Source organism: Heliangelus exortis, chromosome 13 (assembly GCF_036169615.1).
Source record: "Heliangelus exortis chromosome 13, bHelExo1.hap1, whole genome shotgun sequence".
Lineage (NCBI taxonomy): Eukaryota > Metazoa > Chordata > Aves > Apodiformes > Trochilidae > Heliangelus > Heliangelus exortis.
In genome coordinates this window covers 7,553,565-7,577,466 of record NC_092434.1, presented here as the reverse complement: position 1 = coordinate 7,577,466, position 23,902 = coordinate 7,553,565, and the positions used below count along the sequence as shown (strand labels likewise).

General features: G+C 37.7%; 1 protein-coding gene across 1 annotated transcript in view; it reads right to left on the bottom strand.

Moving 5' to 3' along the window:
* Positions 1-3,107: 3,107 nt before the first annotated feature.
* The window catches only part of BEAN1 (brain expressed associated with NEDD4 1), a 39,259-nt gene continuing 18,464 nt past the window's right edge, over positions 3,108-23,902 (bottom strand). The window contains 4 exon segments of the mRNA XM_071756685.1: positions 3,108-3,349; positions 3,352-3,656; positions 14,159-14,300; positions 16,411-16,620. Of these exon segments, the coding sequence (XP_071612786.1) occupies positions 3,315-3,349; positions 3,352-3,656; positions 14,159-14,300; positions 16,411-16,620 (692 nt within the window). The 3' untranslated portion in view covers positions 3,108-3,314.

The window sequence follows — 23,902 nt, the reverse complement described above, 5'->3', positions numbered from 1 at the left end:
GCTTAGTCAACAGTTGCTTAGTTGCCTCATTAACAGGAGGCTAAAGGCTGTGGGTAGTCCCAAAGTGATACTGATGCAATAAAAAGCACAGAAGATGTATTGAATACATGTATATTCTTTATTAAAAGTTTTGTGTAAAGATCAGTATACTAAAAATTAAAGCAAAAAAAGATGACTGAAGAAATACAGTACTGTTATAGCATGTTCAAACAATTTTCTTTCTGATATTGACAATTTAATATGCGTGAGGCCTGTGTTATGTGTGTTTTAGGACTGGCATCAAAATTATGTGAAAGCTTAGGGTAAAATCTGATAGGAGGGTACAAATTCCTTAAGCACAGAGAGATTCCCAGACTATTTTGCTGAGATTTATCTGAGATCTTAAATATTCTCCAATAAATTAAAATCTGTTCTTATTGCATCATGACCCGAGATGTCAACACAGTTCCAGTAGTAGCAGCAGAACCTGTTAGAGCAGCTTTAGAGCTACAGATGTCTCTTTCTAGTACTGTCTGTTTGCAGAGGTATATGGGTTGGATTTGTAAGCTTTTTCCCCACAACTTCAGTGGATATCACTTAGCTAAAAACATTAACAAGAGCAGAAAATTCTAAGCCACTCTTGCAATTGACTGTGGTCATGTATCACTGAAGGCAGCAAACACTACTTCTAATTTACAGTTTGTTTTTTTAAGGTTTGTTAATAACGAATGACATAAGCCATGCATTTAGTGATAACTTAGAAAAATGCTACACTATGAGAGTGTATGTTTTGGTTTGCTTCCATATCTGTGTGACAAAAAAACCTAGGATTATTATGCTGGACAAGTTCCTCATTGTGTATTGTGCCAACTTGACTTGACTTTGTAAAGCAGTATTGCCACAAGAGGGAGTAGGCAGCTATTTGTAAGTAGTGGTGCTACACACAATCCAGATCACAGTGCTAAGGATGATTAACATGAAGACAGACTTTGATTAGTTTTCTGTTATCCTATCATGAGGTGAAATACAAATCTCCCATTAACATTAGAGGCCTACTTAAAATAGTTTATATTTTAAACCACAAATAGAAAGTTAGTGGAAGGCTGTGAAATCCCAAAATGCAGACTCTGTCAAGATCTGTAACAAAGTAAAGGCTTGACTGCCAGATATGAAGAGCCTTCTGTGCTTGTCTTAGGAAGAAAATTCAGGTTTGCGATCTTATAGTAAAAGTAAGACTCACTTTCAGAAAAAAAAAAAAAAAAAAAAAAAAAAAAATTTGCCCTCTAAGATTTATTAGATTTCACCTTCCATCTCCCCAGTAACAGCTTGAAGTAAGCAGGGTCTGGACCTAGTGCCTTACTCTGTTCTAGGCAGGTCTCCAAGAGCTGTAGGAAGACACAGCCATGAGAGAGTGTCCTGATCTGCATAAATAAACCTCTGTGCTTTCCTTCACATTTTATTTTCCTGCCAATAAAACTGACTGGCACGTTTCTATGTGAGTTTTCATTTATAGCCCCTAATAGATGGTGTACAGTTTTGTCTTTTATTGAAGGATACTCTGTGTATCACAAAACTGTTTACACTAGTACTTTATACAGAGGAATATTCCTCTCTGCCTGTTAAAAATAAAAATGTGAAATACAGCCTACATTCTGGCAATGCCTGCCAGCAGTTCTGCAATGCAAAATTGTGATTTTTTTTTTGTTATTTTGGGCATAGTATACTGAGAATATTGAAAGTCTTGCTGAACAGCAAAAGGATTGTTATTTTAGCAAAGTGTATGTTTACTCTCAACTACTCAGTAAAAACTGCATACTTACCTTATCTCATCATGTGCATATGACTCAGTAATGGTATAATTTATAAAGCAGTAAGAACCGTATAATTACTTCCCATCTAAGTATTAATTATAATTGTGCCAATCTTTGGAGTGTTGAATGATGATTACAGTTGAAAATTATTATTATTTACAGAAAATCTTAAGTGCAATTTTAATAATTTGGATGATGCTTCCTTTTAAACATGGTTATATATTTACTATAATCATTTTTACATATCTGTCAGTGGGGGACTCAAGCCCATTTTAACAGTGTAATTTTTTTTTTTTTTTTTTTTCCCAGTGAAAATACCTCTAAGAGAGTTCGTGGAGATAAGGCTCTGGTAACTTTGCCAGTTCTAGTACTGGTTGAAGATACAGCTTAGTCCTTTTGTGGTGATAGGGTGCTTCTGTGCCATGCAAAGATTAAATTCTCCCACCTGCAGTTTACCTCTGCTGTTCCTGCCAGTGTGTACCTCCAAGTTTTATGCATTTATCATATGAATGCGGGGGAAGTTTAGGTTGAGGACCCTGTACAGACTAGATTTGTGGGTTTCAGTTAAAAGGATCACGCCTATTACAAGAGGTTTCAGCACAAAGTGGGGTTCTCTATTACTGTGCATGCCAAGTCCTGCATCTCTTGTTTACATCACACTAATGCAATTACCAGAGGCCAAGGTCCTTTGTAATGCTACAGGCATGAAAGAGATCAGTTAGTGCCTGAAAATGCAATCATGCACGGGAAATGGCAGGAAGCATCTTCTGGGACTGCAGACGCTGCCCTTTCCTTGGCTATGGCAGGTCTCTGTGAAGGGCATGCAGCTCACAGGCCTGCACACAGCTGTAGTACAGCATCCCTACATAAAGCCAATTGGTCTTTGGGCATCTATAGACACCTCTCCATCACTTCCCACTTGTTACTTTTGAGGAAGACTTACAGTAGGTTTTGGAATGGTCTGGAAAGCCTGGCCAGTACCAGGGTCTCCAAAGGAAAAATGTGACTATAAGAATATTATTGTCCTTTTTCTTTTGCTTCTTTATGGTACTGATAGTTGTTTTGCAGGCAGTGTTCTGTCTCTGTCTACTGAAAAAGATATTTAGACAAAGAATTATTTAAAAATGCTTTGTTGCCAAGACACTGAATGAAATGTACTATTGACACCTACAAAGACAACAAAATGCTCTTTTTCCTTCTTTAAAACATGCAAGGTATAAAATCAACAAGTAGGTTTGACTGGGTAATGTGTATCTACATTAGGAGTGTCTGATTTCAATGTGTTTTGAAATGCTTCAAAAAGGTCAGATGCACTGCTTGTCACTGCTGCTCTTTTATGCTGTGTGATATCATGGAACACTTTGAAGCTGAAAGAGGGAAGCTTAAGTAAACTTTCAAAATTCACTGTAAAAAAAATCCTATTGCATCCCTGTTTATAGATATAAAATAGGTTTTATTCTTCCACTGAAATATGTTTCTATATCTGAGTTCTTCAGGAGAATTGAAGGAAAGAGCCACTTTTATTCACACAATTTGATTCAGTAGAGTCTCATAGTGGATGAATTTTTCAGTACTTCCATTGGTCCAAGTGGGATAGGCATATTCTGTTCACACACCACTGTCTCATACAGGGGAGCTGCCTCCAGAGTGAGAGATGACAAAGAGATGGATGAAATGGGCTGCAAGTCCTGCAGCCTGACTGCATAATTTGCAGCCTGTCCTGTAGTCCCAGATGCTGCTTCCTCTTCCAAGCTAATGTTCATGGATACTTCATTTCTTTGACAAGGGTCCGTAAGAGAATATGGAGGGGGGTCATCTGTGGGAATATATATTTGTGTTGCTCCTGGCCCCACACATTCATCGTAGCTGAAAGAAGAAAAACAAAAAAATTCAATAGATACCTTTGAAAAATGCCATGTTTCCAGCATAACGTGTGCAGATGCAGTGAGAAGAAAAGGATTATCTGGTGTTCTGTTCCTCAGCTCACATCCTTGCTTACCCTCCTGTGTGAGCCACTCAGAAGCAGAATATTTAAAAGCACATCTCTAAATCCCTAAAGATAATCCCAGAGGTATCAGTGAAAGTTCAGACCCCATCTTCTTGCATGAAAGTGACATCAGTGGCAGCACTGTTCAGCTGAGGTTCCTGGGGATAAGCCCAGCTCCTTGCAGCTGGTTATGCAGGAGGAATGAGGCTGCTGGATTACACAAAGCTGTGCATGCTGCACCACTCACCACAGCTGCAACACGGCTGGGGGTTCATTCCTGCTCTCAACTGCATGTTAAGTAGCTAAGTTGGAATATGGCTGAGGAAAAAAGAAGTGGTGTTGCCAGTGGTGTTTTAGTTACAAAACAAGGTACAGGGAGCTTGAAATGGAATCTAAAGTGGAGTATCACATCAAGTGCTGTCCTCCTGACTCACAGGTCTCTGGTGCTCAGCCAGCAGTTACATGCTGTGGTTTGTCTGGGCTGCAGATCTGTGTTGGCAGAGGCAGCAGGATTTCTTGCTGAGGTGCAGAGCCTCGATGAATAATCTTGACAGACTCATGCTGGTCATTTGGAGACTGGGCAGACTCCCCATCATGTTCCTCCCAAAAAGGAGGAATACAAGACAGGCCAATTTGTGGGATTTCTGAGAAGAGCCATCTCAGGTCTATCCAGGCTTCTGTCTGTACCACCAAATCAGAGCCAAAGGAAACCATTTAGCTCCTTGTTCCTTTACCATGCTCGGTGCTTGCTGCCCTTGTGTGAATGCAGACAGGCACCTCAGATTGGAGCTTGAGTGTGCAGCCTCTGGAGGTCCCTGACCTGAGGGGTAAATCATGACCCTGGATAGACCAGTGTGTCTGTGCTTGTGTGTTCCTGTGTTCTGTATTGCAGGAAGGAGATGGGAACAGTGTGGACATGAACAAGCTCCATGCATGGGTACCATGCTGGCACTACCCAGTCCTCTGAGCCTGAGGGCTTTGTGGAGATTGCACTGTGGCCTCAAGGAGGGCAGAACCAGGTCTGCAGAATTTGATCTGTTATCTATGTGGCCTGCAGTCTGCCTACCCTAGTATCACCTCTTTGTTGGCAAACTAAAGCTGACTTCACTTTTGCTATCAAACCAGCCGAGGCCTAGTGGGCTGGCTGAAAGAATGTCCTGTTTTTCTAGCTTGCTAGCTACAGACAAAAGTGAGGAATAGTCATAATATCATGATTGTAAATGTTGGACCCGCTTTGTTTGTGTCTGCCTTGTTTAACTATTTCAGAATCATTTTAAATCCAATTCTGAAGAGGAAATGTTTCCTGTGAAAAAAAAAAAAAAATCCCCTTTGACTTATCAGTTAACCTGAAAAACAATTCTGCTGGAGCCAGACAAATTAGGAGCCCTCAGCCATACTAACTGCAGAGCTATTAAGATGTAGGATATTTCCTAAAACCTAGGATACTTAGCATATGTCTTCTCAATAGACCACAGGCAATCATTCTGCTCCCTGTAACTGCATTACTGCCAGGCTGAACCCAAGCTAATAAACCCTACTTGTTAGACTTAAGTGGCTTGCAGCCACTGCCTTAGAAAAATACTTGGTTCTGCTGCACTCATTAATACCTTGGAGTGATCCTGTTGATTTTGGTGGTATTGTCTGAATCTGGGAGATGGAAGCAGTTTGGGGAAAGGAAAAGTAAGAAAATGAAATCCAAGTACTAGGTTGCTAAGCAACTCAAATATCCAAGGATGTTTTTATTTTTACCTCTCTTTTATCTTCTTTTCACATTCATGTACTTTTCACATAATGATTTTAAATTTAGACTAGAATATTTTTTATTTTCTCCAGAAAGAATACTATTTAAAACCATAATACTGCTCTGAAGATCCTGAATAGGGCTCCTAGATACTTCAGAAACAAGTCCCAGCATGTGGGAGGTTGACTTGTTTTTGTATAGCATGTGAAAAAGATTGCAGTCCAGACTCTACTAAGCCCAATGAAGCTTTCAAGCATACCTGATAGTCTTTTAAGAGATCGTATACCTCAGAGACTGAGAACCTGATGTCCATGAATACATGCCAATTTTTCAATTAAATAACTTTTTGGCACATTCACAAGTGTACCTACAGATCATGCTCACCAAGCAGGCAACTACAAGTCATTCAAATATATATATATATATATATATATATATTTTTTTTTTTTTTAAATAGCTTCTTTTTATTCATTATAAATTTTTGACCTTCATACTCAATTTCCCTTATTCTGTTCTGAGCATGGTATCTTTGCTTGTAATGCTGACACTGCAAATAGCTATTGCTATGATACTGGTAGTGGAGGCTGCACAGTAGGTTCCTAGGATTTTCTGTTGCAGATAGAAAGGAGATGAATTACAGCCATACAAGCAACTTTAGCTTTTGTGTTTTGTTTCCCTAGCTTCTGAGTGTTTTGTGATTGGAGTTTTTTGTTTATTTTTCCCCCCTTTGTTTTACAGCCTCAGTAAGTAACTTTGTTGTGTTTTCTGAGTGCTGTTATAGAGGCACTCCTGAAGTATAAATAATGAATTATCAACACTACAAGCATGAATTTTATTTTGCAGATAGAAAAGCACAGGCTCTCCTTCAAAGCGACCATAAAACTTATGCCTCTAGTATTCACCAGATCTTATTTTTATGAGAGAATTCTAAGCAACTACTATAAGAAGGAATGCACAGTTTGACAGGAATCCACTATCCATGTATATTTAAAGGATGACTTATAAAACTTGTAATAGCCATAATTTATTGCAGTTGACGGCTGTGTATTCATATGAGTGATACAGGACAAAATCCTTACTGTTGTCTTAAAATAAAACCTTCACCTCTGAGAAGAGACAAATGGACTCCTGCATTCTACTGCAGTGTCCTGCAGTGTGAGGTCTGTGCCTTTGACTTAGCTTTTATGTTTCTTTTTCCATGCAAACAGAACAAACTAGCATAGAATGAAGGAGCTTTTTTCTCATTATCTAGTATGGAGATCTTGTTACCAGACAGACCAAGAGGTACTATGTAAGAGTTACCACTAAAAATGAGTGCATTTGTACATATCACTTGTGATGATTCCTCTTATGAAAATTGTACTGTTACATGCAGGTCACTTAAGTATGGTAATTAATGCTGTTAATGTGATCTGAGAAAGCGGCAGCCGTAGAGCTGTGATTTGAACATAAACCAATGTCCATGCCACTGAAAGGAAATGTCTCCTGTCCTGTTTCATCACTTCCTCTAAACCACAGTCCCTCAATCTGTGGCTAAATAGGCAAAAAGTTTGTGTGCATTTTTGGGTTGTTTTTTGTTTTGTTTTGTTCTGTGTGTGTGTGGCTTTAGGTTTTTGTTGGTTTGTTTTGGGGTTTTTTTTGTTTATTTCAGTTTTGGTTTTTTGGTGTGTATGTATGTATGTTTTCTCTGGGCTGGATTTCTACTGATTTAGCCACCCAAGTTGGAATCCTACAGTGTAGTAAGATGGCCATCAATGCAATACAAGGAAGTAGAAGTATAGGAGATAAAGGAAGTAGGGTAGGTCTTAGACCACAGATCACAAACAGAACTTCTCAGCCGTATCATGAAAGTGGAGTCTCAATAACTGCTGTGGAATGGACATCTACATATATATGTATGTATAGATATATATGTTTTTTAACTGGAGATGCAGGAGCATGGAGCTTGCATGACATAAATGGAGAAACAAAAGTACTTGCTAGTCTTCTGAAAAAAAAAGCAATGATAGTTATGTTTTATCCAAGAGATTTAGTTGTGTGAAGTTAGAGTGTGTAAAAATTACCTATTTATTCAAGTTCAGTACAACAGTCACAGGAAAATCCTTTTAGACAGGAAAGCAAATGCTTTTGGAAAATGTTACTTTACAATAATTTAATGAAGGGCCACAGGAACTCATTACACTGCATCTCATGAGTATCACATCTCTTCATCAGTCTTGGAAAAAAAATCCTTGAGAGTGAATTCATTTTAATACATTCTTTTTGAAAAAATTCGTTATCTTAAGGTTCAGTGTATCTTAAAGGCAATCATGAGACAGAAGGGGTTACTGACCATGAAATGTGCTGTTGTTGACTTTTTTGGCCTTGTTTCTTGTCAGAGTGACTTCACTGTCATTGGAGACTACACTGTTGAGTTTTTAAGGGATAATTATACTAAGGAATGGTAAGGAGGGCTGATGTCTGTTAACATGATCTTACTGTATATAAATGTGATCTGCAAAGAGAATAATGTTGCTTAAAAATATACAGCAACTCTTCAAGCTGCCCTTGTTGACCCAGAATGTTGCTGGGGGGAATAACTTGATGAATTCATCAGGTCTCATGGCAGTAAGTATCAGGACAGGTGTGTTGCTAAGGAAACCCTGGAGAGCTTATTTAAGTAGCTGACATTCATAAATTATGACCTACTGTCTGGGTAAAAAAGAAGGTTCTACTTACAGAATTATTTAAGATGCAAACAATAGCTAGAGAAAAAAAGGCAAACCTAGGGAACGAATTCTTTGTGAAAGAGAAGTCTTTTTGTTTAGTTCATTCTTTAATGAAATTGCTTCTTTTGCATTGTTTCTGCTTTGCTGATGACCTACTGTCTTCTTTTAATAATGGTAAACAGAATTACTGAATTTGAAAAATAAATGTGTTGATGGGTTAAAGGTATGATGAAAACAACACAAAGGAGGTTGTTACTTAGTAAAGAAAAGTTGATAATAAAATAAATAAATTGTAACTCTCTAAAAGGAGGATCAAAGAAAAAATGTGTTTGACCAATTCAGCTGATGATGGCATCTCTGAGTTTGTACAACAGCAGCTTGGAAATTTGTCAGTGTTTCCCTTGAGGCATTTCTTCTTAGAGTACAGGTGTTCTTTGGTGATCTGTAGCTACCATGAAGAAATGTATCATTTTTGACAGGACCACTCTTTTAGTGACATAGGTAATGAGACAGCATATTTTTCTAGGTTTATATTTGATACTGACAGTTTCCATTTGAAATACCAGGTGCATTTACTAGCTATATTTTGACTTTTCTTTTGCATTAGGCATTAGTTAAATATTTTTATATAATAGCTTTCTATTCCTTATAACTGATTGTCTTAGTCATTCACTTAGTTTAATTCCTGAACAGTGACTTAGAATGAAGAGCCCAAAGATAGTTATTAAAAAAGAAACGCTGAATAGTTAGGGTCTAGGAATTAGGAGAACTTAGTGCAAAAATAAGCAAATGTGCCACCTCCTCCTATGGCATTTCAATTCTTTGGTTGTTGTGTGTGTATGAAAAATCCTTCTGTCTCTGGGCCTGGGTAGTATTACATGAGAATCTGTCACTACAACTGATCCCAGATTAGAGTGGGTGAGGGTGTAAGCAACAAAAATGTAACACCCAGAAATAACAGCCTGAAGTGTTAGCAAAGCCAGGCCCTGAAGGAATGATAAAAAAAAATCACTCAAGTATTTTCTGGGAATGTTTTGTCACATATGTTTGAAATGTGGCTATTTAAACAAGGGGAAGACTCCTCTTAGGGTTCTCTGGAGGAACCTCTCTTTTTATTAGCAGGAGAGTGATGCTGATCTCCTACCTTAACTGACTTTTAAGCTCCCAGAGGAGCTTTTACCTCTAAGGTGCCTGCATGATCTTGGAGTAGGCAGCCATGCACAAGTAACCCAAGGCATTGTTCAAGGAAACATCTAGGGCTTAAGTACCTTAGCCCATGAAAAAACAGGAAACCTGGAATTAATTTTTTCTGCCTTTTTTCTGTTCATGGTTATTTCTGGAATTTCCAGTTTCTCGCAACTGTAATAAAACTATTTGTGTTAATAAGCACTAAAAGTCTGGATCTTTATCCTGCATTATGTGTCAAGATAACCTTGAGGAAGTTTTGACTTTCTGATGAATAGAAAAATGAAATAAAATGTAAACAGTTTTTCATAAGAACGTATACCAGATAGCATCTGAAACTGTTATGATACAGTTTGAATGTAATTATGTGGCTTTAAATGACTAAAATAAATGTTTTGAATAAAAAGTCATTTTCTGACGAAGGTTTTGATGTGATGAATGCCCGGCTAAAATGTATTTAATATATAAGAAGGACTTGGTCATAAGCAGTGCTTAGTCTCTGGATTTATGTAACCATTACAGAGAAAATAACAGCTATGGCCACTAGTTTACTAATAAAAACAACAACAATAATAGTAATAATAATAATAATCATCTGTTAATTTTATTTCAGAGTAATTCCTTGTAGATTCCCAAGCTGTGGAATTAATCTACAAACAACAATACCAATTTTTGCATATCAGTAGGAGTGCCTAGGATTTCCTAATATTAGAGGAGGCTTGCTCTGTGACATGTTTTAGGATTGTATTTCTAGAAAGGGCTCTTTGTCATTCCAGGAATGAGTTCTGAGCAGGTGAAGAAAATACCAGTTGCACGATGCAGCAAAAAGTCCAACTACCAGGAAGCCAGAATAAAAATACTACTTTTTTCCCAGTACTGTTATCAATGGCTTAACAGCTTTAAGATATGATTGTTCTGCATAGCACAATACATTTTGGGTTTGAAATGCTTGCTGCCTCTCTTCCATCAGGTTTTTCTGCTTTCATTGCTGCAGGGTGGTTTGTTGGGTTTTTCTTACACACAGCAATAGTTTGCACTTCTAGGTTGAAACTGGGACAGGTATAGAGGACGGCTGGTCAGATGATAGTGTCTTAACAGATATTTTTGACAGAGTACAGTTAAGTTACAAATCATGACAGTTTAGTAGTTTGGGGTTTTGTTTTCATATTTAAAAGGAAATTATGGTATGTCTCTAAGACATAAGCAGTTCCTTTCATTAAAGTAATTTAAAGTGGATTGATGTGTTTTAAAAATACAGACTGAACATGGGTATTAGAACTGTAATTTATCAAACCTATACAAGACAGTTTTCCCTAGAATTGATTCTGTATAAATTAGGCAAAGTGAACAGAAGAGGTAGAGTGAGCATACTTTAGACAAACCAACCAGCCAACTAACCCAGTGTGTTCTGATATGAATACTAGGATAATGAGTGACTAAAAGGTTTTTATCTTGGTGCACCCTGCAGGACAGATTTCAGTGTGAAATATAGAGAGAGGACTTCTGTGGCTTCCATTAAAACTGTTCCTGAAGCTAAATCCCCCCACCTCGTTCAAGAGTCATCCCTCAGTGATGTTCTGTATTAGACAGTCAGGATTCACAGATGAAAAAGGCAATAGCCTTGGTTGCCTGAAGCTGTGTACATACCATTAACATCCAGTCACTAAGGAATGAAAAAGTACTTAGCAGAGAAGGTGAAATGCATTTCCTCTGGCCAAAGGATGAAAAGTTGATAAAATTCTTTTCAGACAGGGAATCTCAAATACTGTCATTGTTAGGATTTTAGAAACTCTCATCAAGAAACTACAATTGTTTCTAATTTACTTGGTGAGTCATTTAGAACATGTAAGCTCAAACTATTTTCAAGCAGCTTGTGCCACAATCATGAGTCACAATCAACTCTGGGCATAGGGAACATGAGCAAGAGCTTGTGATTTCTGTCTATAATGGTATTATCTAAACAGTATCAACAGCATGTGTTTGGGATATGTAAAATAACAATTACAGCCTTCTTGATCAGGCTCCAGAAGACTTCGAATAATACTCTTGATTTTTGTTTTCCTTTTATTTTAAAAGTTTAAAGATACTAAAAATTCAGTGAGATGATTTTACTCGTATTATCACAATGAATGTTGAACAAATTGGCAAATCCATGAAGTTTCCTAATTTGGGGGAGAAGAATTCTGTGGTTTAGAATTGTTGCTAGATAGCCTGGATCACCTTTCTCAGACAACTGAGGTTTCTTAGAAAGGAGTATTTAGGAAAGGAGTATTATCTGGCAACACAGACTGTGAAACGAGTTTTCAGCACTGCTGCAAGAACCTCTGCATTAGAAGTAGCCTGTAAAAGACAGATCCCCAGTATCTTGAAATTGCTTAGTTCATATCTCCTGTATTTTGTTTTTGTATTTTTCTTCTACACCTCATGTAAAATCAATCTGACAGATACTAACACAGATCTGAAATTCATGAGAGCCATTAATTATCCTAAAGGGATGTTTATGGACAGGAGCACTATGCTTTGGGTTGTTGACCACCTGACTTGTCTGTAACCACCCTGCAACTATGGTAGGATAATGGCAAATGTCATCACATCGTATTCCTCTGAATCTAATGTAAAATCTAATGTAAGGAAGTGGTTAGTGGAAGTGTCTATGGTGATAATCAAATTAAGCCTCACATGAGATTTGTGATATATCTAAGCAATTAAATTATTAACATCCCAAGGCATTTTTCATAAATTAATTTCTGAATTTATTTTTTGCATAAATAATATTTTGTATTGAACTTTCAACTTGAGAGTTGAGACTGAGCAGTCCTGAACAGTTAGCTCTCCCTCAGCCATAGAAACTCTTAACTCTGACTCTTTTATTTCATCAGCCTTCCCCTAAAATTAGTTTTATGATTTAAAGCCCAACTGTAAAACCTAATGAAAACATTCCATACTGACTATAATTACCCCCTTGGCCACATGGAGGTGTTATGGTTTCTGCTGAAATAATTTCAGAAATTATGGTTTTAGTAAAACCAGCATGTTGAAGATCCACAGCACCAAGTATGTAATAATGTAATGATGTCAGCTCTTGTAAGCTGTGTGAGAACAATGTGGTTAAATGCAGGTAATGCCTTGGTGCCTGCCTGTGGCAACAGGACACTAGGTTACACTCACTGAATTCTTTCACTTCAAGTATGTGTTGAGTTATTTGCTATTGCAGTTGTTTTCCTTCATTTTTATTCTGTTTATGCTGCAGTTGTGTGTAGTGAAATGAGGCAATCAGGTGTTGCTAATTATGAGGTGGGAGGTGTGAGCTTGTGTCAAGCCCACCTGTGCCCAATTAGGGCTGACCCCAGCTGCGCATGAGCAGGATTGGGCGACCAATAAAAGGTGAGATTCCCAATGCATGCTCAGCTCACTCTCGAGCAGCCAGAGGAGGAGGTGAGCTGGGTCTGGAGCAGAAGCACGCAACAAGGCCGGCTGAGTCTAAAGGCAGCAAGATCGGAGCACTGTTTGTGCACCTTGGCAAGAGCACCTGTTTGACTTCGAAGCGCTGTGCCCCAAGAAAGGTTCGTCTGCTGCAGTTGTGTATTGGCTTTTAGGCATGCTAGGTCAGCTTTAAGTTACATCTTCCACTGCATGAATTAGGGGCCAGTGCTACAGTTCAGTAAACCTGCTTTTCAAAACATTATCATATGTAACGAGATTGATTCCACTGAGTCAATATTTTAAATACTGCAAGCACGTTTTGTTTACACTTCAAGCTCATGTCTGACTTTTCCTGCTGTTAGCAGCCATCGTTCCAAATAATGTCCATGCTCTACTAATTAGAAATAATACTTGTTAGTGTTATGACATGGAAGAGAGTGTAAAGGTAAATGAACAGAAAATTTTCAGGCTCTTACAGAATGCATTGTATTCATATGATGCTTCTCAGGCAATGCTTTTCTGAACAGAAAGTTAAAATGGACCACATAACATTTTAATAGTAAACTTAAACATCTCTCTATGTAGCTTTGCTTTCAGCCATCTGATAAGCTCTACTTTTCCTGAAGTTTTCTCTTGTGTTTCTAAAACATAAGATGTTGATGATTTGCCAAAGCTGTTTTTTCTAAAATATTTAATTATGGTAGCAGCAAGAAAACAGCAGAACAATTAACAATACTCTTTATTTTTGACCTTTGATGAGAGCTGCAATTAATGGGAGAGCAGCCTTTTCTTGTGTATGCAGTCAGATATTGGGCCTTGAGGTATGCAGTCCACTCAGACCAGAAGGAAACATTGAGGAGGTAGTGGTTGGACACCTTTATGTTTCTCTGATCCTCGTATTTGATGTCCCAGAATAATTTGTTAGAAACAGGTAGGACACAAGATATTAACTTGTGCCAGGCTTATTACAGAAGCAGATGGAGAATCTACAGGGAAACCCAGACCATCCAGTGCAATTCTGTACTACTCATCTATCTCCTTCCAAAAAGAGAACTACATAGAGGTGTCAAATCCTTCCCTGAGCTATTTCAAACTGGAGATGGAAGCAACTTTTGGTATAGTCTTAGGAGACCTGTTTGCTAAAGAAATATGTTCTCAGAGCTTGTTATCAGGACTCTCAGCTTGTTCTCAGAAATTTGGCCAACTGCCCACTCAGGTTGTTGCTTGGGTGTAGTCACTATAGGTCTTGCAATTTTATTTTCTTCTTTAAAAGGTTTTACGAGCACAGGACTACTAACACTCAGAATCTTAGAAAAGTACTTACCGGGGAGGTGAATCAGGATACATGACATTGACCTGAGAAAGTGTATCCAGATAGGAACCAAAATCAAAAGCTGGGGGAAACTCCTCCATGCAGGTAGATCTCAGCTCTCCAAAAGAGCCACCATAAGAGAAGCCATCTAGAGCTGGAAAACAAGCAATTAATACTTGCTGCTCTCTTTCTCCTTGGTGTATGATATGAGACAATACCACTATTAATTGTAACATTATTATAATATTAAATTTTATATAAATTCTATAAATTATAATATTACAATAAATCAGAAAACAAAACCTATTGGGAACAGAGAAATTACTGGCATCCTGTAACAATGAGGTTTCACAGCACATTTCTGTTCCTGTAAGACCAAGTTAATATCATCTGTAGATTATGTTGTTTCAGGATATGGCACTACGACTGTATTTTTAGTGCTGCCCTATATGATGCAAGTGGCTGCAGCTCCTCCTGTGCCTCAGAGGTTGAAAAGGAGCGTCAGTTCTGTTGCATGCAGCTTCAAACATTAGCAGGATTGTTGAAGTTCCCAGGAGTTGCAGACATTGAAACCTTGCCAATTCTGCAAAGGTTTTTGAAAGGAGCTTTAGGTGTTTGGTTGTATACATGTGTTTTGAGAAAGTGCTGTTCTCAATAAAACCCCTCACAGAAGGAAGAACTGGAAGACAGGACTTCCTTACTGCTTTCATGTGAGGTCTTCACATCTCCAGAACTGTCAAGAAGTTTGCACTATTTTCTGTCTTTGAGGATAATTAGTTAATGCCCAACACTCTCAGGGTAAATTTCTCTAAGCACGACCCTAACTATGGAAATTCAGCAATCTCCACTCTCCCCTTTCCCCCCTGCTGCAATTTTCTTAGAAGTAATCCCCCCTTTTCACTAGATGCATTAAAGTAGTGCCAGGAGAGAAGAGCCAGCTTCTAAAGTGACATCAAAGTAGTCTCCTTCAACAGAGGGTAAAGGATTCACTCCCAACTGCTTGCTCATCTTCTGGCTATGTTCACCTCTGCCAATTCTTGAAGAATTTACCAGGACTAACCCAGTCTACCATGCACTGTGCTTCCCAGTTGGTGGGTAAGTGAAGGAAGCCAATTTCACTGTGAGTCCTGCTGCTCCCATGCTGGCCAGTGAAATCATGCTGGGATACAAGGAGGGTATGTGTGCTAATGTAAAATTTTCACTTTGGTAGACTGGCACAGTTTAGCTTAAGATTATTGTTTTGGATTTCTCTGAAAATGTCACCACAATTTTCTTTTTCCATTTCTCCAGCACTGTTATTTCTAACAAGCAATTTTAAAATTGTCCTTTATGTTTCTGCCTGTATTCAGGGTTCTTAAAAGAGCTGAAATTAACGTAGCAGTAGATTTAAATGTAGGATTAAACCTTAATGGTCAGTTTTTCATCATGTGAAAATGTTGCTGTTCATGGGTAGAACTGTTACTTCAATTTGGGTTTAACTATTTAATTCCAAATGTAGCTGCTGAAAAGTAGGAAAAATAGATGTTACAATAACAGTGAGAATTAGGGTTTTTTTTCTTTTTTCTGTTTGCCTCTGTACTTTACCATGGGACTTCACGTTTTACTTCTTCTGGAGTCTAAAATTTATTCCCAAAAGAACAGACAAGCTTACCAGGATAAATATTTCTTGAAAAGCCAAAAAAAGTTATTAGTAGCTCTGGGTGGCCAAACATTTTTTACTGGGGGAAGTGGGATAGGAATAGGCCTTTTTTTGATAGCAAGCCAGCTTCTCTAATGGTGATGACAGCTGTAATGACATTTTGATGCTCTGTTGTTCTGTTTAGATGGAGTTACTAACTTGTGTGGTCAGGAAAGAAAAATCTGCCCAGTAATTGTTGTAGATCAGTGCCCACTGCAGAAGTTAAAAGCTTTCCAACAGATAGAAATTCCATTATATGCTACACCAATGCTATAATGCAATATAAAAATAAACAATTGTGAATCTAGCATCGGAGAAAGCATCTTACACTGTTTCAAGGGAAAATACACTGTTTAAGAAATGTTGTTAGCACTGGCCTTGTTTATGTAAACCATTAACTATGGAGGGTGTGTTAAGTGAATGTGGTGCCAGCACAAAGATGCTATTGAACTGCCTGTGACCCTTCTCATACTGCTTTTAAATTACTTAATTTTTTTAGCCCTGATACGTCAGCCAGATGCTTTTTGCCTGTAGCACCAGATATTAATAAAGTTAAGCATTATCTTGCCATAAGTAGCTATCTTACCATAAACAGCATCTCTCCTCAGATGTGGGTGTCTTAACCGTCCGTCCTTTCGCAGACTGCCAACAATGATTGTAACACAGGATAGGAAGAGCACAAGTCCAATAACTACTCCAGCCACCAGAAGAGGTGAAACAAGTAAACTGGTATCAGTTCCAATTTCATTGTAGCTGGGGAATTCACTGCTTGGGCTGCTGTGGTTCAAGTGAACTTCTGTGCAGCAGAGACAGAAAGAATGTGTCAGTTGGTGAAGAGAGGTATACAAAGTGTGGTTTTACAGACACCAAACCTCAGGGCTTTCAAAGCCCAAACAGACAGCCTGAGACATCCATTGTACAAATCCATGCTCTTATGGATCACCTACTTATTAGACTGCTTTCTGGAGCTGTTTATGGCTGACTCTGAGGGGGGTCACTTGGCAGTTTTTTTATTGGGGAATATCCTGCTGGAGTCAACAATGTATGGTGCATAATGGTAATTTCAATTGCTTATTCCTTGCAAGATAGTTTGTATTGTTAATTGATTGATGCTTAAAGAACTTCAGTGCACAAGGAGGACTGTAAAAACTCAAAAATTTGGGCTCAGAGCAGAACAGAAGAACAGTCTTGTTTACTAGGTGTGAAAAGACTCCAAGATTTTGCAGAGAAAGATTTGAGCAAGAGCAGCTACTTTTCTGTAGCATAGGGTGTGCTCTAGGATGTGGGATGAGTCAGCATCTCAAGAAAGCAGACAGAATCCCTCCTTAAGTAAAAGGTTCCATGTGTTTATTTGTGGACAAAAGTTTGGGTATGCAGTAAAGTTAACTAAATTTGGGCCTTGGCCTTGAAAACAAGTTGCAATAAACACCCATTTTCCTATTGTGAGTTCACAATTTATTAAAAGACAAACAAACACTCTTCCCCAAACTAAAAAGAAATCTCTAACCAGCTGCTCAGGATCAGACCGTATGCCAAACAAATCGGAGTTTTTTTTATGCAGGAAATTATTGGAGATACATAAATACCAAGACTAGCTTTCAAATATGGCATGGATTTATTCTGTATCTGGCTATATGCTGGCTGAGCAGATAAATAATTTGTTTCTTACAGAAACTAAAGCTAAAAAAGTTTGCTCTCTTGAACGTTCTGTAAAGTGAATATATGCTCTTGAAAGTGCAAGTCTTTTTTACATGGATAGATGTTAGCAATTAATTTTCATCAGCGTTTTCACTGCTCTCTTCCTTTGGGATGTACCACTTAGTCTCTTGCAGTCACAGTATGTTAAGATGATGGTTTCAAGCTAGTGTACATTGTCACTGGCTAACACTTGGCATTGAGAGAACTGACTAGAAATATTTTAAAGATGGGGAATTAGCATATAGCAGATTTTTTTTATTGTTGATATTTGTTGGTTTTTTCTTTTAGCAACACTTGACTGTTGGCTGAGAATCTTTATAAGCATTTAAGATAGACAGCCAAGAAATGTGCTGAGCTTTCCCAAAGCATTCTATAACAGAAAACTGAATTTCCTGAATGTTAGACTGTAGTGTTAAAGGGTATGAAAACTGCCCTAATTAATACTCTCAGCACAAAGATGGTTTTGGTATGGGATATATCTTTGAGGGGTAGATTCTGTTGATATTATGAGCACGGCACTATATAACTAGACTTCCTCTAAGTTTACAAAATCCTAATGTTGTTTCTCATTATTGTAGTTATTTTTAAACAGTCTCTGTTAGTAACATGTCCAACAAGTGTATATTTCCTCTGGCTTTCCATGGCCTTGTTTATATAAATTGTTGCACATTCTGTCTTTGAAAGATGCAAGTGTCATAACAGAGCCAGTTAGTTTAATACACAATTGTAGGGAATTGACACCTGAACTGAAAGTAGTGCCAACTAATTTATTGGTAGTTTTGGCTAACTTGCAAAGATAAAAAAGAAGAATCAGCTTTACTGACTTCATGATAAAAACGTGGGAGTTTGCTCCGTGCAGGCTTGTGGTCTGCAAACTGTTGTCAAGTATTACTGAAACTGGAGTCAGTAATAAACTTCATGTCCAGTTCAGTGGGAAAAAAGAGGCCAGGGTGAGTGCTTTCACATCTTTTGAAATGTGGACAACTTCTAAATGATCCACTTATCAGGAAAGGACTGTCTAAGGAAAAGAATAGACTAGACTTTTTTCTTTGTTGTTGTGTATTTAGCTACAAAAGCCAGCTGGTACCTTAACACATTGACTATTTTGGAGATTCCTGTGGTGCCACCCAGTGTGAGCACTAATAGTTGGTCCTGTTTTGTTCTGTAGGTATTTAACAGGTTAGGAGTGACTTCAAATAGAAAGCACTCTCTCTTATACTCTCCACTTGTGCTTGAGGTGTTATTTTTTATTTCAAGTCAGTTCATTTATCTAGCATGTTCCCCGGGCTTCCTTAGCTGTTCCAAATCTTGTCTATTTTATCTCTTGTTTCTCTTTTTTTTTTATGCTCTTAGTCTAATTGAACCCCGTCTCTTGTAAAGACAAGATATATTGCAATATTGCTCTTGCAGAAGGAATTAATAACTCCCCTTAGCCTAGCTCCTAAAATAATGTGCAGTTGATAAACTTCTCTTATGGTGGTGTTTTCAGTTTGATACTGTAAGTCAAGTCCTCCAGACTTCACAGACTGACTTACTACTATGGGAATTGCTCAAGTGATTAACAACTACAGAATGAGACTCTATGTTGATAAACATTCTTTGGGTGTGATTTTTGGGTTTGATGCTTTCATTGCTTTATGATTTTTCTCATCCAAATACATCTTCTTTTGATAAACTGTATGTTTCTGTAAATAAAAATGTTAGTTTTTTCATTTAGAATAGAAGTGTCTGTAATTTACATTATGTAAAGCCTATAAATATAACAGCAATAGCAGAAGTTTGTGGGGTTTTTTTGTTTGTGGTTTTTTTTTTTTTGAGGTAAGTTGTATTTTCTCTTTGAAACCATAAACAATACATGCGTAAATATGAATGTTTTATATCCAGTTCTCTAAATATGGATTCTATTGGATGCATAAATCATTGCTTTTATCCAGTGATGGGAGGTGTGTAACTATGCAGACATGGCACAAATGGAACATGCTGGCTGTTGCAGCTGTGACTACAATACAAGAGGCACATATGGCTGAGCAAAGACTTAATTTAGAATGGGAGTACTAGTGGAAAATTGCCTACACTACCATTTGGTGGTAGACAATAAATTATGCACCTGCAAAATCCCTTAAATATCAGATCATATTATTTTGCCTGGTGCTTCTGAATCTCAACAGACCACCTTGTAAAGTTATTGAAGAAGGTGAAGTACAACTTATTTCTCCTTCTCATTAACCTATTCTAGAAGAGACACTTCAGCATTCGTTACTGCCATGTTGAAAAAGCATGAGAAGTTTCAGTTGGGTCAGATACCATCATACTAAAATGTCTTGGTGTGCAGATGTGTCATGGAAGCTTGGTTTATCCATATAGCCCTTTATTAAGAGAGGCTTCTCTCTTCTTCACTGGATTTTACCTCCTTGTATCCCAGGTCAGAAAGAAGGGAAGCACTATATATAATGAGAATCACTTATCTCCATACTGAAATACTTGTAGGGTCAAGTTTATTTTTTTTTTTCTTTACCGTGAAGGCACATCAGCTTTAGTGAAGGCACAGTGGTGTAACTGATAGGGTTTTCTTCATTCCCTTTAAAAACTGGAGATGATTTTAAGGCTGGGTCTTACCAATATAAGCAAATATCTTCTCCTTGCTTAAAATCATCATGAAGATGGTAATTGATGTTATCACTGGTGGAGAGCATGAGACATGCAGCTTTGTTTCCCAGGGTACAGTGTGCATGAGTAGCTCATGAAGAAGCTGATGTGTTGTGCTGGAAGGATTTTGTGTGCAGTATCATACACCCCTGTATCTCTGCCAGCCTCAGTTAAGCCTTGCCTGAGGACAGACTGGGTTTTAATGATTACTTGCTGAACTATAGCTGCAGCACACTGACAGAACGATGCTGTATTGCATGTATGCCCTGGGTTAGTACAAGTTGCTTGGGGTTGATGAGGTAGCACCTCCTGTTACCTTTAAATATCCTCTGTTAACAAAGTGTACAGGACTGGAAACAAGTGTGAGGGAGCTCAGTATAGGATAGTGCATAGTATGTTTTGTTTTTTAAATAATCCCAACAAACATCTCAAACACTGAAGCAATTCAAAGCATGTTTCTGATATCTTTAACTTTTAAAATTCCTGTTGAGACACTGTTGGAATGTACAGTTTCTTTATCCAGAGGAGGAGTCTTACAGATGGCAAGGAGTGTAGATGTCCCAGAAAGGCACAAAGGTAAGCTGAATTAGAGGAACTGATGAAGATTTTGTTGATTCTGCCTTTACGAAAAGTTCCTGTTCAAAGATGATTTAGTCTGGCCAAGAGTGACCAATTGTATTCTGCACTTCCTGCTACAGTGTGAAATAAGCCTCTGGCTGCAGCTGCTGTCACATTGCTTATTTCTCTAGCTCCCATGCAGTAGTTCACAAAATCAGTAGAAAAACAAGCCGAAAAAAGTTTCAGATCACAGGCAATGGCTTTGTACAGAAAATCACTGTAGCAAAAGAGAGGGATTTTATTCTTAGAATGTAAAGGCCACATTGGAGCTAAATCTTTAAAGTAATAAAAAAGTAAAAAGAAATTAAAAAGTCTCTACGGGATTCAAAGCTATTCCATCTGGATCCTAGAGGAAGGTTGAAACCTCCCACTTATGCAAATGACATCCTGACATTTATCTACCATATGGGACCTCCCATGGTTATCCCAAGTACACTTCAGTATGGCTTCAGATTGAACTCTGGCGTATATTTGATTTACATTTATACTTTGTTCAACACTTATTGTTGTGTAAACAATAAGTGTTTTGACTCAAATGGCAATTTAAACTTTTTCTATTTTTTTAAATTTTTTCAATCCCCAGGTATAGTAAAAGTATTAAAAAAAAAAAAAAAAAAAAAAAAAGAAAGTCAGCAATTCCATAAAAGTAATATTGAGGCTATAAGAACAGCTCAGCCCTGTCAGACAGGATATTTAAATCAGCACATTTTCCACGGAACACTTGTAATGGATCTATGCTTTCTTTTGACTGCGGGATCAAGAGTCCCACTTCATGGCAGAACTGAAACTGAAGGCTCCCTGCCCATTATAAAAAAAGAGGAAAAAACTATGCTTTTTACAAATTCTGACCAGTCTGGAGAGGGAAAAAACTAGGTATGTTCTCCTCAAATTGCTTCTGGCAATACATTTGTCTTCTAAAAAGATTAATCTTGGCACACCTGTTGTTGAGTAAGATCCACAGCAGCTGTGATGGCAATTTATTAAGGCAGGAATAACTAGGGACCCAAAAGGACTAGAAAAATTAAGTACAGGGACTTTGTAGCTATCACTAAAAGTATGGAAGATATAAAGGGCTTTGTAGATCTGGCTACAGCAATGGCTTGTGTCGAGTGCAATAAATCAGGTGTTGCTACCATAACATTTGAATGCATTGAATATTTGGGTTCTTGCCCTCTAACACAGAGTTACTGTAGTGCAAACTGTCACGCTACAATGCAAACTTAAACCTCTGTGCTTTTAACACCAAAAGACTAACCCACTCAGCTCACCAGTTACACTCATTTAGCTGTGGGAACATTGCACATCAGATTGTTCCTATATTCTAGAGAGAAAAAGTTATGTTACATATATATGTATACATATATACATATATTTACTGTTAAGAAGGAACTTATGATGATACTAAGAGCAGGCAAGGCTATTGGTCCTTTTGCATCTATCTTACTATCTTGTAGCAAAGTGGGAAATGTGAAATAACCTCTCTATAAATCAGTTTTACAAGAACATACAAATAGTGTGGGAAAAGGAATGTTCAGTTCAGGAACGTATTTACTTCTCACTGCTTGCCTCCACTACCCACAGCCCACGGGCCAGTCATATCCTGCTGTTCTGATTTGCACACACAAACCTAAACTGTTTCTTAAGCTACAATTGATATCGAATAATATCTATATAGGGATTGCTTCAAATTTTTATCATAATGTGGCTGCTGAAGGGCATAGTATGGTGTACCTATTCATAGACTGAGTGTTGGTTAGTGTAGTTTAGCTCATGTATATTGCAGATCAAACTATTTCATCCACTTTCTGCTTATGAGTGCCCATTAACTTGTGCTTAATGGTAGCTTATCTTCTGGAGTGGTACTTAGCAGTTATTTGGCAAAGCTGACATATAAATAAATTTTTGCTGTCAGTTGCTACAACTGTGACATTTAAACAGTTCCCTAAACAAGGTTATATTCATTATTCTTTTTAAATTTGAGGTTAAAATCTTTCTGTACAAGTGGTTAACCAGTCTTGCCTGATTATTGCTACTGAGGGAGATACTTCAGCATAGTCCAAACCCATATGAATGCACTTAACCAGACAGGACCCATAAATTTAGAGTAAGTGTCTCTACAGCTCACATTGCTTGTTTGATCTTTCTCACTGCATATATATGTTCTAATTATAATTAAAACTTTTCACTGATCAATAGTAAAAAAAATCAAACCTTATTCAGAACATGAGACTGTGTGGTAGGGAGATGTCAGTTTTATGTGAGGCACTCAGCTTAAAGTGAATTTGGAGCATACTTACATGTACAAAAGCTGCCCATGACCTTGAGAAGCTCATCCAAAGCAGAAAGGGTGGCCTTTCCTCTGAGATACCTAACTCTGCCTTTTTATCATGTCTGCTGGCTATCAGATAATGACTTTTCTCTTCTTGCATTGACATCCTTATTATAGAGCCAGAATAAATAAGATTGGATCACCAGCAGCCTGCAAATTGAGAATGTCAGAAGCAAAGAGAATGTGGCTGCATAAGGGCTTAGAAAATAAATCTTCTCAGATGCTGTGGCTTTAGGGTATTATGTTGATGTCACAGCAGCATGTATAGGTGCTGTTTCAAATTAACAGGAAAAATCATCCAATTTTCAGATCCATGGTCTACTTTATCAACATGATAAATACCACTGCAGTGAAACAAATCACTCTGTAAGTATAACAGCCCACTTTGTGATGGACAATATATTTCTTCCCCTATTTTCTCATATACAAACAACTTTGAACTAATAAGATTTTATAATCAGGCCCCAAATCTATTACTTTTCTCAGAAACTCTGTATTGGGGCTTGGAAATAACTATGATGAGAATCCAGTTTTACACATTAAAGTAAAGTTACCTTCATAAGCTCAGATCCACCCTAGGTTGGTAGTGACTTGACTGGGGCCGAAGCAGTACATTTTTTGTTGTGGGAAACTCTGGTATTTTGGGAACACAAGCTTCTCATGCAGAATTTGAAAAAAAAAGGTACCAATATAATGACTTTGTTCTGAGAGGGAAAGTTTTGAAAAAATTGTTATCAGCAAATAATTCTATATTGTACCTCACCATTCTCTCTGCTAAAAAACTTGT